Below are 18,357 nucleotides of genomic sequence, written 5' to 3'. Positions count from 1 at the left end.
TTTAGTGTTTAAAAAAACAAGATGTGTAAACGCAACATCCTACCTGAGTATTGTTGCTGACTTTGTCCATCCCGTTATTATCACAGTGTGCACATGATGGTTGCTTCGAGCAGGAAAACTCACCATGTCACAGAGCTCAGATCATCTCAAATTGCTTTTATGACAATCAGATCACCCTACTCAAATAGCCCCCACACTCGCAGATCTCAGTCTGATAGATATGTTTGGGATGTGGGGGAACAGGAGATTTGCATCATGGATGAGTAGCTGCCAAATCTACAGCAACTCTAGTACTATCATGTCAAATGGAGCAAAATCTCAGAGAAGTGTTTCCAGCAGCTTGTTGAATCTGCCATGAAGAGTTACGGCAGCTCTAAAGGCAAAAAAGGGATCCAACCCAGTATTAGTGTCTGCTTTAACAAGGATCAATTTTCTGATGGTGTATTTTGGTCTCTTTTTTTGCTGTGTGGTAGCCAAAAACCACCTCATGAGGTGTTTAGGGGATAATCCCCCAATGTCACTACCATCACAGACTGTAACAACTTCATTACAGAACTACCCAAAATATATTTAAGCTACTCCCTACCCTCAAATATGAAAGTGGGAGCAAGCAAGCAAGCAAGCAATTTATTTATATAGCGCTTTCAGATCAGCCACGAGCTGAACACAAAGTGCTGTACACTTGACATGCCAAACATGATACATTGAGCATGTTAAAAAAAATGAGAAAAATAGTAATAATAATATAAGATAAGTAATATATATATAAACACATTTAAAACAATAAAATCAGCACATTAGATTAAAACAATAAAATCAGGGTCAGACTGTGTCATAAGCCAAAGAGTAAAAATGAGTTTTAAGACGTGTTTTAAAAGTGGACAGTGCTGGGAAAGATTGTTCCACAGATTAGGAGCAGCAATAGAGAAGGCCCTGTCCCCTTGAGGATGATTGATTTGAAACAAGTTTCATATTTTATCTTCTATTGGCAACATTTTTTTAAGTAGTTTTTCATGACCAGCAATAAAGTACTGTCTGTTTGCCTTTGTTAAGCAGCTTAAATGTTCAACATTTAACCATTTTTATTTGTTATCTAATGACCAAGCTCCATTACATTTAATGCTTCAAGTATTCAATGTGCATTGATATTTCCTGTAGGGACAAGCTAATATGCAAGCTCTCATCCCTTATTTTACTGCATTAAAGTCATACCGCCGCGACCCGCTGGCTAGACAGGCCCTGATGAGCAATGTCTGAAACAATCAGTCTGGTCATACTGCGCCAGACTCCACCAGCTCTAAATGTAGATAACCATTGTTTAGCTGGACAGAAAAAAAGATATTGTAGCTAGTTGTTACAGCCTCTTGTACACTATGTTTTCTCAGAGAGCCTCATTGTGGTAATGTGCACAACAATTTGTTTTGGAAGCATAAGCTATAGTACTCATTACAAAAACAAGACAGGACGTGAAGGGGAGGGCGTGTAACAGACCATCACTGATCTCCACTGGTGGTAAGGGTATGTGACAAAAGCAAATCCTTTCACTTTTTTGTGGTTAATGGACATATCACTTTAACACTCAGGCTGGTAGCCCTTTAAGTTATTACATTTATTACATTTACATTTATTATATATTACAGGTATTACATCATCTCCTAACTACACAAGTAAGAGTTGTTTGAATAAAAAGACTGTATATAGTGTAGTTTAATTACTTTACTATATCCACTAAATATAAAACATTGTTTTATGGTTTTGTTTTATGACTTGTCCACCGAGAGACTGAATGAGGAAGCAGCTGTCTGCTTTCTGTATATAAGTGTCACTGTGTGTTGTTCTGCTATGTGGAAAGCACGCCCACTTTGTCACTGTCACTATTTATGTATGAATTCAGCAGAAAGTTCTCATTAGTGTTCACGACTGCATGTTTATATTTGTGTAGCATATTGTAAGTGTGGGCATCCAGCATGAAAGCAGTTCAATGAAAGAAAAGTCAAATGGGTGATCGAGTTGGGTCAAATTCCCACTGGGAGGCGGGAGGCAAAACCCACAAATCCCCAGAGGGAACAACCCAGACTCTAATTAAGAACTCGCTTTTATGTCTGTATTTGTGAATGCACACAAACCAATATGTATGCCTGGGAGAGCGCTGCAGATGTGCGTTTGCGTCGCTGCGTTCACATCCTCATAATTTCCTTTTTTTTTTTTTTATTGTGCCTTAGATTGTTTTTCAGTTGGCAGTGGATGATATAGAGATTATCTAGCTTCAGCTCTGTGACAGAAGTAGTATTTGAATCCTTTATGCAAGTAAAATTTCTACTATACCACAGAGTAAATGTCCTACATTGTCCAGAAATATTCATGGAAAATGTACTTGAAATGTAAATAGTGGAAGTGCTTGTCGTGCAGTTCCTGTCAGTGTTATATTTCTGGAAAATGATACTGATGCAAAAACTTGTTCCTGTGGATGGTCAAAGTGAGCTTTTTTTAATGGTGGTGACTATTTTAACCTGAAGCGTGTGTTTTAAGCTTATTACTGCTTATATATGTTGAATATCTGTTGCGGGGTCCTTACCCTACAATATAAAGTGCCTTGAGGTGACTGTGGTTGTAAATTGGCTCAATATTAATAAAGTTGAATTGAAATACTAGTCTGCAAAGTAACTTTAGCCGCTACATAAATATCAGAAAGTAGAAAAGTGAAACACAGTTTAATGTACACTGTTGAACTGAGATTCAAGTCGCCGCTCTGTCTAGACACATTTATATTATACGCACGCACAAGATTCTGAAATGTTGATATAGAACATGGCATAGTGATAATGTTTATGCTTTTAATTCTTGGAGCGTGACCTATGTTGGATTTTTGTGGCCAATCCTGTTTCTGTAGCCTAAAAGCATTCTGATATAGATATTTTCAGTTTGTGTCTCCAGCTCTGTATCTAACAAGCAAGACATTACTTTACATCACGAAATGGCACATATCAGACAATATATACACGAATGCCAATATTGGTGGAATGTTTTTTTCCAGTGTTATAAAGATGATATTTTTGGCAATGATTTGTTATTTGTGTTGTAAACAACAATTGCCTCTATAACACATTAGGTAAATGAATGGAGCATATTGGTGAACAATATAGGCTTCAGAAATTGTTTTTAAAATTTCTTTATTTTAAACAATTTTTAAACAAATAAAAATGTCCACTTATGAGTAGGGCTGAACGATATATCGCATTTGCGATAATATCGCGACATGATCAAGTGCAATTTTCTAACCGCAAAGGCTGCGATTATACTCTGGACATGTCCAAATTCATGGGCTGCATCCTCCTGAGGCCGCATTTGTAGACCGACTACGTCACAGCGACGCGCCGAAGGCTGTCCAAATTACTACCATATCCCAGAATTCATAGCGCGGCCCAGCCAAACTCCAGTTTCCAGCAATGGCGGCCGCTACTGAGTTTTAAAATTACTCATACTAATCTTTCAGGGTCACAAAATAAACTTTTAACATATTTTCAGGCGAGAAAGTAGTTGTGTAAACATCAAATATCTGCTCGGTTTATCAAGATATCCCATATTTGCAAAAGTGCTTCGACGTTTTCAGAGGCGTCTGCTACCCACGAGCTCGACAGCTAGCCGGGAGCTCGAGGGTTACTGATGCGGCCGAGAACGGCACAACTCCCGGCACATCATTTTCAGATCACCGCGGAGTTTCGCTGCTCGGGTTAAACGTAATATATAAGTCACTTAGACAACCTAAAAATGTTATTGTTGGGCTTTTTTCAGTGTTTTGTTTGTTCGTGAGTAAATCGGTTTGGCTGAGATTAAAGTTATTAGATTAGATAAAATAAAACTTTATTAATCCCCCGGGTGGGTTCCTCCTTGGTTTTCACACAGCTGACTAAACGTCAAACAGAAAACTTATTAAACAGAAGTATGAGACAGTCGAGAATTTACACCAGTGTCTGGTTATATTTTAGATAGCAAGAAGCAGACGGCCGAGTTTATTAAACTCCACCGAGACAGCGGTGACGCTAATCAGAACGACCGTCCAATTTCACGCCTTTAAATTTTAAAGGCGTGTTTGTGTGTGTGTGTTTATACAATTGCTATTATGTTTGCACTTTATGTGTAATGTTACTGACTGCAGAGATCAGTAAGATGTGTGTATTTTTTATTTATTAGTTTTATTTATTTAATATTATTTTTTAATTGAATGACTGTCTAGTAGTTCACAGATGTCGAAAAACTGAGTGTGGTAAAGCCACTGATTTTTTTTTTTATGTATATTTCTGCAATCTGCACATTGTACTGACTTTCATTTTAATGTTTACACCAGGGTTCCTTGTCAGCACTTTATGCTCAGATGTTTGTAAGCTAAAAATAAACTATTGTGTATGTTCAAATATACTGTTGTGATTGAAGAAGTTAAATAAAAATGTCAGTCATCAATTCATGCATCACCTCATGTCATCATAACAGAGGTCTGTCTTCCAGGAAAGAACAGTTTAAAATTAATGTAATATAGTATTGGCCATACTATATGATGTATTGCTTGTCTTTGTTTAATAATACAGAAGACAAAGACCTTAAAAAATAATCGCATATCGCATCGCAATCGCAATATTGGGGCAAAAAATCGCAATTAGATTATTTTCCATAATCGTTCAGCCCTACTTATGAGATTTGGTTGCTGTGTGCTATGCTTGACACAGTAGTTTGTTTTCTTTTGTTGTTGTTTTTTTAACAAAATTGTTTAATGAATTCTTGACCATTTAGTTAAAAATGGTCCTACTCACATTGAAAACTCAATTTTAGATGAGACTTAATTTAGATTAATTTAAACAACTTTTGAAATCTATCCTGCCCAACTCTTTAATAGTCAGTTTATTTTAGAAATTTTGTATCTATTTTGAAATATTTTTCACAAACACATAATAATTCAAGTGATTATAAAGGCAACAGATTAAACCATTTTGAAAATTACATGTTAGAGCAACGGGGTTGTACACGCTAACATGGCTTAACAGATGACATACATATGACAAGGACCGCAGATGTATTTTTTATTAATATTTTAAATGTTTGTAGCATATGTTTGTTTTAAATTGATTTGTTTTATGGTAACAGGATTGCAAATAACAGACTGATCACTGTTAGGGCAAAGTGCTTGTAAAAAATAAATGGTAAATGGCCTGTATTTATATAGCGCTTTACTAGTCCCTAAGGACCCCAAAGCGCTTTACATATCCAGTCATCCACCCATTCACACACACATTCACACACTTGTGTTAGTGTTTTCATGGGAAAAGATGCTAGCAGTGGAAATAAAGCAAGGAAACTTGGAATTTGATTTGTGTTCTTTGGGGAATATGAGTAAGAGTGTTTTGCCTTGATTGGAGTGGCACACTCCATCTAGCCAGAAAGTACTGGAAAAATACGAAATATGTCAAAGAGGGCCTTTAGTGTCCCCATGGTGTTAGCACAAGTTGCATGTCTATCACCGTGTTGTCTCTTCCTTTAAATGAGTTCCGGTAACAGCGCTGCAAAATTATTCTTTAAAATATCTTGATGTAAAAAAAAGTGTCAACTATTTTTAAGTGGATTTCTAAGTCATTTTAACATCCTATTTGGTTACAAAGAAGTTGAGAAAATGTTCTCAAAGAACTGTTTTGTATTTTAAGGCTTTTAAAAAAATTCTCTCAGGAAAAGTGCAGTTTACGCAACAAAAGTATCCTTTAGTCTTTTGCGCATGCATTATTTTCAAATTCATGGGTGGGACAGAAAATACCCTGCAGACTGTAGAACGGCCCACGGACACCTTTAAACTCAACAATCAGTTGAGCACATCATCCTTCCTTTGTTACATTCCTCCACTGATTGACTTTAATTTAATCTCATGTCCGTACATAGAGATGACTCTTAGTGTCGTTCGTCACTAAAACAACAAACCTCGTGCCATCAATTGCTGTGCGCGTGCGTGTATGTGTATTGGGAGGAGGGTGCTGCTAAAATAATGCCCCGGCTGTTCTGATATCCCACAATTCTACTCTCGGCTGCATAGTGGAGTTTGATAGGCTGGTGGAGAGGGGAACTGCAGCAGAGTAGCACCGCTGTCAGGAAACAGAAGCCCACTACGAATGCAACTCGCATAACCAGCTGAACGAGGACGCCGTGTCTGGTAATAAACCCATTTTCTTCGCTGCTTGTCGTTTGTACCATTACACCGAGGCTCACTTAGAGAAGATGCAAGTTTCGCTGCTTGAACGGCTCTTTGTGAGGTTTTGTCTCGTGCCACATTTTCGATCGCGTGCTCACAGCACCCGCAGCCGATGACAGATGATTAACATTAGAGTACAGTTTTACTGTATCTACTCAGGCGGAAAAAGTCTAGTGGACGTGGTTAACCGAGTCAGAAACGGGGGTCATATGGTTTTTCTTTCTTTTTTAATCCCACTGTGGTTTCACATTGTAACCATTCGGCGCGTAACACTGAAGCAGAAAATGTTGCTTTTTGCCGACTGAGCTGCCTGCAGCGGTGGTTAATCTGAAGCTAAAAGTCGGGGTATGCACGGATATTTTAAAGAAGCGCACCGCTTGAGGTGAAGCTGGCTAACGTGCTCAAGTTTCGGGGCCAGAAAGTGGGTGAAATTGGTGAAATGAGACGATACAGATGCTTGTCCGACCTTCAATCCCTCCCGTTTTTACATCAGTGAAGGAGAGCGCTGAGTCACTGGCAGGCAGTGTTACAATTTGCAGACAATTAATGGATTAAAACTGTCAGATTGTCCGAGGTTAAGACGACACACTTCGGTGTTTTTGATCTGCAGTGCGGTAGGCGTGGTTACGGGCAGGATGACACGGTCTGGATCCTCTTTTAGCATCCTTACATCCTTGCTGCCACAGCATGCAATGGCTGGAGACTGATTTGACAATTTAATTAAGATGCACAGTAAGCTGCTGTTGCAGTAGCATTGAGAGGCAAGAACATTGTGGGCCTTGTAGGCAGGGATTCATAACTCGTTTACTGAGGCTGCACCTCTGTTTACAGCTTTAGTTTGCACAGTGACAATGGAGGAGGCAGTCTTTTCATTTCACTCAACAAAAACTGCTGAGACCATTGATTTTATATGAGGAAGACCCAAATTTATATTGGTCAGTATTGTTGAATCATGATTTTTGGCTTGTATTTATACATATATAAACCATAATTTGTCTCATATACTAAAGAATAAGATGCTCTGACATCTGTAGCTGTGATACAAATGGTGACTCTCATATCAAAGGCTACAAAGATGAGCAATGACCATTTGTAACTTTTTTCTACTTCTAAATGTCACTCATCAGTTATTTGTCCAACTGTGTTTGTGTGTATATATAATGTAAAAATGTCTAGACAGACAGGTGACTTGATTATAGCACTTTCATCATCAGGATTTTGTAACACAAAAATCACATGAATAGCTTTGTAATGATCTGATCATTACTAAAACATATTTTTAATAGTAAACCACATGACTATGTCTCTGCTAGCTCACTCAGACATCAGTGTATCTTTGTATTTTTTTTTGTTGTTGTTGTCTGTAACAGCTCATCAAGCTGGATTAGGTTGTAGAATTATGTTACCTTTAAGTTCTAGTAGACACAATGCCATGTAGTGACTGCTCTTAATGGGAATGCACTGGTATTCCATCAGTATTTTTCAAGTTAGTCATTCTTGGCCTATTACTGTCCAGTGAGCATAAAACTAATTTAAAAACATAATGAGCAAATGTGCCTTCAAATTTACACAGTAAACAACGTAAACGGGGAAATAAAAGGTTTATTTTAACTTTTTTTTTTTTTATTAGTGCCAGCAGGCATTATTAGTAATTAAGTCAGATTTACTGATTGTAAATCTCCTAAAATGCTTAATCTCTTCTGGTCCGTCTCGGCCACAGTATAAGAAGTTATTAGCTTCTCATCAATATACAGAGACTTAGTTCTAATCTTTTACATTAACAGGGGTTTTTCCCTTTGTCAACTAAGGCAGACAACTCAATCGAGAGCCACTAACTCCAACAAATCCTATCAGACAGATTGTGTTTGTGTTACCCTTTCACAGAAGTCATCCATGGCCTTAAGCAACTGCATGTCAACAATCCCGCGTTGATTGTGTCGCACGGTGTGCATAGTCAGAATGCAATAACAGTACCGGTAAGCTAGCTGTGTTGCCCACCGAATCATCGGAGGCCTCACTGCTAAAGACAGTAATGTAAACGCAGAAAGCCGACAGGATTTATGGCCGCCTCAGCAAAAATGCTCCCTGCTTGGAGTCACCTTCATGTGACCAGTCTACCTTCCCCAAATTCTGCTCTTGAGGTCTCACGTGTCAGCTAGATTTGTGAGGGTTCAACCAAAGGGCTTTTTAAAATTGACATCTGAAACGGCTGCTAAATTATATAATCAAATGTGCAAATACTATTTGATCAGATGTCACAAGGCCGTTTTCATGGAAGTCTCAGCGAAACCTTACAGGGATCATTTGAATGACTTGCACTCTTAAGCTGTAAACTGGCAATGGAGCGTACACACAGAAGCCATAAACCATCTGCCTCAGATGCTTGCTGAGTCTAAGATTTTACAATTTCACGCATTTATTGTCTTGCAGGGACCTTTTACAGAGAGTTGTTTTTGGAATGTCTTTGCTGGCTCTTCAAATGAAACCCATGTTTTTAATTGTCAGAACTGTTGACATGCTCAAATTTTCCTACACCAGAGCAGGAGAACATTCAACCCAGTGTGGTATAAAACATCTGGGTCGTGTAAAATTCTTTACTCAAGTGCACGACTAAAATGCACAAAGCTATATGAAAATGTTGTAAGGAAGGTTTTCAACTCAACTTTTGATTAACTGGAAATGGCAATAATGACCTCTATTTCATTGTTGTCACCTTGTGTGATGTCCAATCAGGTTTTTGTGTTTCAGTAAACTCGGAAGTTTCCTGGGATGATGCTGGACAGCATTTTTGGCAGAAGTCTTGAAGGTTTAGGAAGTTCTAAAGCTGTGATTAATCTTTTTTTTTTTTTTGATTAATCTGGTAATTGAATTTGTTAAGACAGCACTTGGCTTTTTATATATGGCGGTAATCTTTAGATGTCTTTTTGTGTCACAAGTACAGCACAAACCCAAAACAACATTTTTTTTAATTAATTAATTTTTTTTAGTAAAGTAAGAGGAGGTAGAGCTTTAAATAAAAATGTTTTAATTACTTAAGTTATTTATTTTGATAAATAACTATTTAAGTAATAAACTTAATTGATTTATCTACTAAATCTACTAAACCACAGACTTCTCCAAAAACATGTCAATAATTTTCTTAGTCAGGACAGTTGATGAGACTTTGGGGATCTGCAGGGGTGCCTAATTTGAATGTCCAGACCAGCTACGTGATATCTTGTTACAGCGGCTGGGTTTTGGTCTGCGACAGCTGTCGGCCCTGCGGCCATGCAAAATGGTCAGATCTTATTTGGCAGGCCTGCTCGGGATGGGCCTTGACGTGTCAAGCAACGCAGACTATTCCCCTCCATGTAACCTCCATAAGTCCCTGAGGGGTAATGATTGTGGGGGCAGGGGCGGCAGGGATGGGCCCAGCTGTGGTGTACTCTGGCTAATAGCACTCGGCACAGATGGCAGTCCCTCATCCTCCCATGTGTGTGCATGAGACTTAATGTGCACAGGCCCCTTTCCAGCAGTGTGCATTACAATCACACATGGCCCTTAAATGGAGGTCTGCATGCATGGGCAGTCCTACTACAGTATTTAGTGTCTGTGATCAATTATATAATAATGCAGCTACACACCGATAAAACCCTGGCTGCACTTTTAGGATGGATGTGAATATCCACTGCAGTGTACAACCCAACCATTGCAGCTCAGTGGGATTTTATTGGTCTGTCCAGTGACAGACAGCAGGTTTTATTAACTGTGGGCCTCTTTGGATTCACAGAAGGATGAAGCATGATAAAGCAGTATTAATGTTTCTTCAGAGGTGGGTGGTTTCTACTTGTCCTTCCTTGGAAGGCATAACACAGAGAGTATTAGCTTTTATCTTAAGGTGTGACTGAGGAGACTATATCTGCTTTCATCAGCTCACATTTGACCGTGAAGCTACTAATCCAAGAGGTAAATTTGATTATATCTTTGACACTAAGTGCTTTTTTTTTTCTTCTGTAAGTGCTGACTTCTACTTTTATTACTTCCAGAATTTACAGGGGGAACAAACAGATGTTTTAAAACTTCCCATTTTTATAATACGCTTCTGTTTTAGAGACGGTTCCCAGTCAACAAAATGTTTTGCATGTAACTGATTCTAGATCAAGTACATACATTAGTGAAGTTGAGGTGAGAGGATGAGCAGTAATTTAGTTGCTTTGTCAGCACATTGAGTTGTCTATTTCTGTCCTTATATACTTGTTAAAAGGTAAATCTTGTAAGTTTACTAGAGCCTTCAAAAAGACTTGAACTTGATAAAATGGCATTGAACCCTTTCTTTTCCAAACACACATTTTTGAAGTACTTTGGCTGAAACTTGTCTTCTATATTGGTACAATATTGGGCAGCTACTAGCAGAAATCCCAGGCAATACATGGCTTTCTTTCTGAATGCATAATTTATGTACCAGTCCATGGTGGAGGGCCACACACAGGACTACTGTGTAGGCTGTTGTGTTGCACTGTGAAGAGTGCCTGTCACCAGTGACTGAACTTATTCTTCCTCCATTTCTATGGTGCTAAGATGTTCCGTTCCACCACTCCTTCCATAGTTCCTTTTTCATAAAAGGATTAAGAAAGGCAAAGGTTAGCTACGCAGCCATCTTCTGTCAGCTGATTAGTGATCCGCGCCTCAACTCTGCCGCACATGACACAACAAAGTTGCAGCGAAAGAGGTTTTGACAGGATTTTTGCTTGAATTCAGCTCAGTGGTCTTTTACATTTCTCGTCTTCACTTGGAAAACATGGGTTGGAATTTGGACCTTGTGACTTTATTCGTTTATTCAAAGTGCTGCTGCTCAGGCTTTTAATCTTGATTAGGTCATCTTTATAGCCCTTTTTATGAGGTCTGAAGTTGAAAAGTGTTTGATCAGCACGTTGCATTCAGTGACCCTTAGAGCTTAGAATGCTCATGACTTTTTAGAAAGCATAGTTTCCACTGATTTGAGTCCATGAATTACTGTTGCTTTATATCAGCATCATTCTGATCCATTAAATGACCAACAACATGCTGGTTTGAAGTGTTTCTGCTACTTGGCAAAGTTTGAGTTTGCATTATTTTTGAACTGCTAGTTTGAAGCAATTCCATCAGGATTTAAGAGGAGTGCTCATTAGCAAAGATGAAATATTTTCTGGCATTCAAAAAGCAATTGCCTGTTTAAGTAAAGCATCGTTCTGCATTAGAATTAGCAGCTAATACCAAATGGCTTTGAATCAAGGGGCTGACAACACAACCTTGAGTCTATTCAGCTCAAAACTATTTTGAAGCTAAAAAGTGCAAGATGAACAACGCATCCGAGGCATGAGGTCATGTAGTCCAGCTGTTGATAATCTAGACGCATGGAGCTGGACGTGTTTGCCAAATTTAAATCTTTAAGGTTTTCAGAGATTTTTTTTTTCCAGTCTGGTAAAATGTCTTGAAAGGCTTGTAACAATCAGATGTAATCAGTCATACCAAGTAGATGTGATCTTGTTTTAATGTGCTCAACGTTTGAGTTGCAGATGTTGCCATTTCTTAATGACTGTTTGATTATTTTGGGGATGGCCCCTAAGAAGTGTTGGTTTTGTTGATCCAGACAGTGCTGACCATGCCCACAGCTAGAAGTAGATCTTCCTTGGAATCTTCCGTGCTTGCAGTAAACACAGCCCTATAAATAGAGCTCAGGGAAAAGCATACCAGCAGCAGAATGACAGGCATCCATACTACAAAACCCAGGCTCTGTGCAGCAGAGGCGCAGTATGCCGTTCCACACACAAACAGCCTCCAAACCCCACATCCCAGTGTCAAAGACTGTGGGTACAGTTAGCCTCCGGTGTGAGCTGTCCTTTCTGTCATTTTTGTTTGTCAAATCTAGCCATTAGATATATCCTCATTACCCAGCCTCAGGCCCTTGGGACCACATCCATCGCTGGTATGCTGCTATTCACAGAAGCAGAAGGTCATGCCATGAAAAACACGTACTGGTGCAGCTCAGACACTTTGGATTCCTGAGTGTAAACACTACAGAGAAACTGGGGGCTTTTACTTTAATACAGAGTTAATCAGCTGTTTTGTGTTGTTAAAGTAACTGCAGATAAGAAAAAGGCAGATTACTTTCTGCTTTCTCCAGTGAATTGCTGCTTTTCATTTAGTTTTCCTCTGTGGAATTAATATATTTAAGTTTGATTTTTTTTTTGTTTATTTTTGATATTTGCTTCGAAAATGTAAAATATTTTCCAACTTCAAATTCCCAGAATTGTCTGAACAACAGGTAGGAAGCATAAAGTGATGTTTTTTTTGTCTTGTGCAAAAAATAGTGGAGCTCCACACTGGAGAGCTTGAGATGTTTGACATTTCCATCGGATTCATTCAAATATTTAATCAATTTAAATCGTTTTATTATGGTTTCTCACTTAATTTCCTCCTAATCAGCAAATTAGGCCAATTTAATTGATTTACACATGTAAATTTTTCACAGATGCTTTTATCAGAATGTGAAACAACTGCAGAAGTTCATAAATTATTTGATTAATAAACTGACAAAAGTAATTGGCAAATATATTCAGACATTTTCCTAGACTTATTTTTTCTCATATTTTAGAAACCAATTTATAAAAAAAATACTTGCAGAAATAGATATTTGTTACAGTTGCAGATATTATTTTAAATTTGTTTAATTCCCCTTAGTGAGCTTTGGATATATTGTAGAATTTGTTGACGTCATGGTACAAGCAGTCCAAGCCCTTAGCATTGTCAGCTACTGACACTACTGTGATTAGTTAAAAGGGGGACGTGAGTGCACCAAAGCCACTTGCATTCATGCCTATTCTGCTGTCAAACAATATCCACATCTCTGCATTTGCATCAGAGGGGAGCTTATCGTTAGACGGGCCCAAAAAGCGGCACTGCATCAATTCATAACAAGTCAGCTGACTCATCCACTTTTCCTCTTTACCCTCAATTTTCCTCCACTCCAGTGTGATTTACCATGACAACTGAATCAGGCGCCGACTCGGAGGCCAAGCAGCCACAGGAGAATAAGGAGACAGAAAAGGGGAAAGCAAAAGCGGCATCCCAACCCAGCCAGGTGGCAGCCGAACCCGCCTTGCCTCAGAACCAACCGGAGCAGCTTCCAGCCGCCGTCGGACACAGTACCCCGGCCAGGAAAGAACAGGTCAGCCTCTTTGTAACCACATCCACCCACTGTCACTTCTTTTAAAAATGGAACATCCATCCATCGCATCCACCATAATTTTCCTTTAAACATACTTTTACTGAATTTAATATTAGGAAAAAAACAAAACAAACTTTGCCACTTTATTTAAGAATGATTCTTTTGTGGTGTAAACATTGTATAGATCCTTTTGAATTTGACAAAACATTACACACCATTCATCCCTCTTCTGAATGAATTGTGGCTTTGTGAGGAAAAAATGGAAATGAACGTGGGGAGGGGGAGAGAATGTGAAGACGTGACCTCAGTCCTCCATGGCGGTTACAACCATGCGTCAGATGCATTTGTTTGTTTTTGAGGAAAGCCTGGTGTTCAGTTAGAGCTTTATATATTAGAAATGGGAAGACGGATAGATCAAGAAACCTTCAATTGTGGATGCTTTGTTTTCAGGCTTTACAGCAACTAAGGCAGTTTGACAGATATAGTCACTGTCACTGATCGGCCACACGCACGGGCAGTTTGGTGAGGGATGATTTTAGTTGTTTTATTTTGCCGTCTTTGTGTTTTGCCTCTTTCACAGGTTTTCTAAATAACTTGTCTACATAACAGCAAGGATGCCACAGCCATCCTTGCTGTTATGTTGAATAACTTATGAATGTAGTTCAGTAGAAACCTGGCATTATTTGCAATCATCACAACAATCATTTGTTGTACTGACTGTTTTTTACATCTCTCCCAATTTGCAACTTCCTGCAGCTGTGGGGACAATGATTGGAAGAATTTAGGGAACAACCTGGAATTAAACCCGTTGAGTTGAGTCTGAACTATGATGAAGACTTTTGGTGTATTTTAAAATGTATCCATAAGATTGCACACCACTTCGACGCATGAACATGTTTAAATGATTTTACATGTTTGACAAAGAAGCTGGACGAGTCTAAAACCAGAGAACAGTGATCTCTGGTAGTATAATATTATACCCTGTAGCCTATCCATGTTATATCTGATGAAGCCTGGGAAGCTACTGATGTTATCTGAGCACTAAGTGCTTGTCTTCAGGTTTTGGCCCAAACAGCCTTCTGGCTCACTATTTAATCGATCTACAGATTGAATTTCCAGTGCTTCCAAACTACAGAGGTTCAGTGTGAGGTAGATCCCTCCTGCTTCTCTAATTTATTACTTGAAAGAAAAACATTTTCACCAGCTGCACATGCTTGTAGATGTGGTCTCTTACTGTGGTAGTTAGTGGAAAATGTATATAAAAAGTTACATCTCAAACAACTTAACAGGTCACATTCCCAGTCTACATAGTGTTTGTGTTGCTTTAAACGTCTAGGATGTGTTTACTCACTCAGAAAACTTTAAATCCATGTTCAATAATTTTTTTTTTTTTGGTGACTTTGAACTTTGAACTTCTTAATATGTTGGAGCGTGTAACCATAGTTTGAATGTGCTCAGGCTCACAACCCCACTCATTCAGCAGGTTCTTATCATGATGTGGAAAGGAGAAGGATTTAAATGGTGCCTTTGTTGAAAAGAAGCTTACACGTGAATCATAACAGGCTGTAATGAGAGAGCAGCAGTCGCAGGGCGATGTGATGGATAAATTAATTATATACAATGCAGGGTAATGTGGTGAAACGGTGATGAAATAAATGACATGTTTTCATGTTAACAAAGTCTGACTTGTACAATATTTTGCATTGATGTTATTGATATCATTTGTCTACATTAAACACTTCTGTGGTAGCCAGATTTTAATTTCAGCTTTAGGCTTTACATGGGCGCAGCATTGCTTTCATTCAGATGCTAAAACTTGACTGTGTCTGCAATCTTTATAAAGCTATTTAGCGTTGCTAAAAGAGCAGCATATTCCCTTTGGCCTCAGTTGTCCTTAGGAATGGGGTTTTTAGTCATAAACCAAAAATCTTGGACTATTGATGGCGCTGGATTCAAAATACTGGGAATCCAATTACTACCCTGTCTTCCCAGGGTAATGCTTATTTGTGCTGCATTTCTCAGACATTAGTCAAGCACTTGGTGAGATATTTAAGATGTATACAGAGACTGGATATAAAAGATGGGTGTAATATGGCCAGCACAAACATGTGTTCTGAGAAACCGAGGACACTGCGTGCTCACACAGTAGTGACTCGTCAGTCACAGCATAGCCATGTCCTAAAGCATTCCTGCTCCGTCATCTGCTTTTATCGAAATCGGGATCAGGAATTGAAGCAATTGAATGGGCAATTGTTACCATAAAGTGATTAGGAAAGCACCTGCTGGGATAATAAGGCAAGTGAGAAGTGGGATCATTATCTTACAGGTTTCTACCTGAGATTTCTTTTTTGCATATAGATGAGTCGCTCCCTGCTGGCCACTAGAGAAAATGCTAAGGCAGCTCCCTTTTGGCTTCACCTCTCAGGCTACAGTTTGTGGTTTGGTCCAAAGTGAACATTGCTATTCTCCTAGATCCAAGTAGCTCCAGGGGAATAGTTATACATATATATGATCTTCTTTTATAACTTGCAGTGTTGCCCACTGAGCTAATCGACCCCAGGATTCTTTCAAATTCACACAGCAACATTATGCACCCCTTGTTTTTCCACACTGAGGATGATCAGTGATGCACCATCAGTGTTAGAGCTGTGGGAATTGCCAGGAGCAAGACTGAGGGGAAATTGCACCAGTCTGACACAACACTGTCGGCCTTCCCTGCGAGGCACGTTCTCCAGCAGGGTGCACATGTAACTGTGATTTCATACATCTGTGGTGCCTGTTCTCACCAGTCATACGTCAAAACAAATGGGGGGGGGGAGAATGTGTTTTGTGGTATTTCCTAGAAATGTTAACTTGACCTTTCATTCTTGTGTTCTTTAGAGTCATCTTATTCTGCTTCTATTGTTTAATACTACATCAAAATGAGTCTACGGGGAGAGTAGTCCACATGAGCTGCAGTAGATACTGCAGGAACAATGCAATGAAAATGGCTTGAAGAGCAAGATAAGAAATGTTCTTCATCAGAATAAAAGGGGGGAATTAAATTCACTGTATGTAAGAAAGAAAAATATCTCGAAGCAACGGCGTCTATTCAGCATAAAGTCAGTCAGCAAAGGCTTTGTTTTCAGCGAAGTGGAAAATTGGATTTTCTCTCCTTAAGACAAAATGGCGGTACACCCCTAGCTGTTCTCAGTGGGACCTGATTACACTCAGTCAGGGTCCCAGTGTCTATTTTTAGGTTTACATTAACGGTGATTTAGGTAAGGAAACTTCTCTTCTGGTGGACATTTAGAGACGTTAATGCCTCTATCCACAATTAGCATGACAAGGTAGAAGCAGCTCATTACTTTTAACAAGGAAATTCCACTCAGCTCTATCCCAAATGTAGAAAACTGTTATTGTAAATGTATTATTCTCATTATTTTTAAGTGACACATTTTCCTCTTTTTGCCAGGAGCAGCAGGAAGAGGATCTGGTATCCCACAGGTCATCCACCAGTCGTCTGTCTAGGTCTCCGCTGAGAGGAGTCAAGAAGGTGAAGATCATGCAGTGTAAAGTCACTCTGCTGGATGGCTTAGACTTCACGCTCAATGTAGAGGTGAGACGCTTTAAGTTTAACACAGAGTGGTGGTCATTTTAAATATTCTGTTTCCATCAGCTTCGTCACTACTTTAATATGTAAGAGACTCGAGCCACATGGAAACTGTTCAGGTCCAAAAAGAGAAGGCAAGAATCAAATCAAATCACTTTTATTGTCACATCACATGTGCAGGTACACTGGTACAGTACATGTGAGGGAAATTCTTGTGTGCGAGCTTCACAAGCAACAGAGGTGTGCAAAAATACAATAACATAAGAACAAGCAAAATATAAGAATGGCTAAATCTGAGAATTATATGAATAAATATATGTACAATATAAGAGTGTATGCATATTACTGAATGTGTGTGTGTGTGTGTGTGTGTGTGTGTGTGTGTGTGTGTGTGTGTGTGTGTGTACATATTTAAAAATTAAATGGAGTAAACACAAATAGAATATACAGAGGTTAGCAGTTGGATATTGTGCAAAACAAGGGGCATTACTGTACAGTATGGAGTGCATAATGTTGAAGTTCCAGTAGTGAAGCTGAGGTGTCTATGATGGCCTGATGGAAAAAGCTGTCTCTCAGTCTGCTGGTACAGGACCGGATGCTGCAGAACCTCCTTCCTGATGGAAGTAGTCTGAACAGTTTATGGCTGGAATCCTTGATGATCCTTCCCGCTTTCCTCAGGCACCGCTTCCTGTAGATGTCCTGCAGGGAGGGAAGCTCACCTCCAATTATCCGTTCAGAGCACCGCACTACTCGCTGGAGAGCTTTGCAGTTGTAGGCGGTGCTGTTGCCATATCAGGTGGTGATGCATCCAGTGAGGATGCTCTCAATGGCACAGCGATAGAAGGTCCTGAGGATGTGGGGGCTCATGCCGAATCTTTTCAATCTCCTGAGAAAGAAGAGGCGCTGCTGCGCCTTCTTCACTGTTTTGTTTGTGTGTACTGACCACGTAAGATCCTCAGCCAGATGTACACCAAGGAACCGGAAGCTGCTCACTCTCTCCACAGCAGCGCCGTTGATGGTGATGGGGGTGTGTACTTCTCTGCACCTCCGGAAGTCCACTATCAACTCCTTTGTCTTTGCGACGTTGAGGGTGAGATGGTTGTCTTGACACCAGTGGGTCAGGGCGCTGACCTCCTCCCTGTAAGCCGTCTCATCACTGTTGGTGATAAGACCCACCACTGTAGTGTCATCCGCAAACTTCACAATGATGTTGGAGTTGTTAGTGGCTGTGCAGTCGTAGGTGTAGAGTGAGTATAGGAGAGGGCTCAGTACACACCCCTGTGGAGCACCAGTGTTCAGTGTGATGGGGGATGAGGTGATGCTGCCCAGTCTGACCACTTGGCGTCTGTCAGA

The 18,357-nt window shown here is 39.6% G+C and overlaps 1 protein-coding gene across 25 annotated transcripts in view; it reads left to right on the top strand.

Annotated features, from left to right (window-relative positions):
* Positions 1-18,357, top strand: part of epb41l3b (erythrocyte membrane protein band 4.1-like 3b) — a 60,470-nt gene that overhangs the window by 7,222 nt on the left and 34,891 nt on the right. For 23 of the 25 annotated variants that reach the window (XM_086273473.1, XM_086273470.1, XM_086273468.1 and 20 more), the window contains exons 1-3: positions 6,063-6,187; positions 13,216-13,412; positions 16,867-17,010. In XM_086273473.1, the coding sequence (XP_086129599.1) occupies positions 13,227-13,412; positions 16,867-17,010 (330 nt within the window). In that variant the 5' untranslated portion in view covers positions 6,063-6,187; positions 13,216-13,226. Of the gene's footprint in view, positions 1-6,062; positions 6,188-13,215; positions 13,413-16,866; positions 17,011-18,357 lie in introns of those variants that run through there. The other 2 variants (XM_086273452.1, XM_086273461.1) reach the window with 2 other exon arrangements.

Source organism: Aulonocara sp. 'chitande type north' Nkhata Bay, linkage group LG18 (assembly GCF_057382095.1).
Source record: "Aulonocara sp. 'chitande type north' Nkhata Bay isolate Kocher_YH1m ecotype deep benthic linkage group LG18, A_spYH_male_GT1.1, whole genome shotgun sequence".
NCBI classification, from domain to species: Eukaryota; Metazoa; Chordata; class Actinopteri; order Cichliformes; family Cichlidae; genus Aulonocara; species Aulonocara sp. 'chitande type north' Nkhata Bay.
The sequence above is the reverse complement of the archived record's forward strand: the minus strand, read 5'-3'. Positions and strand labels throughout refer to the sequence as shown.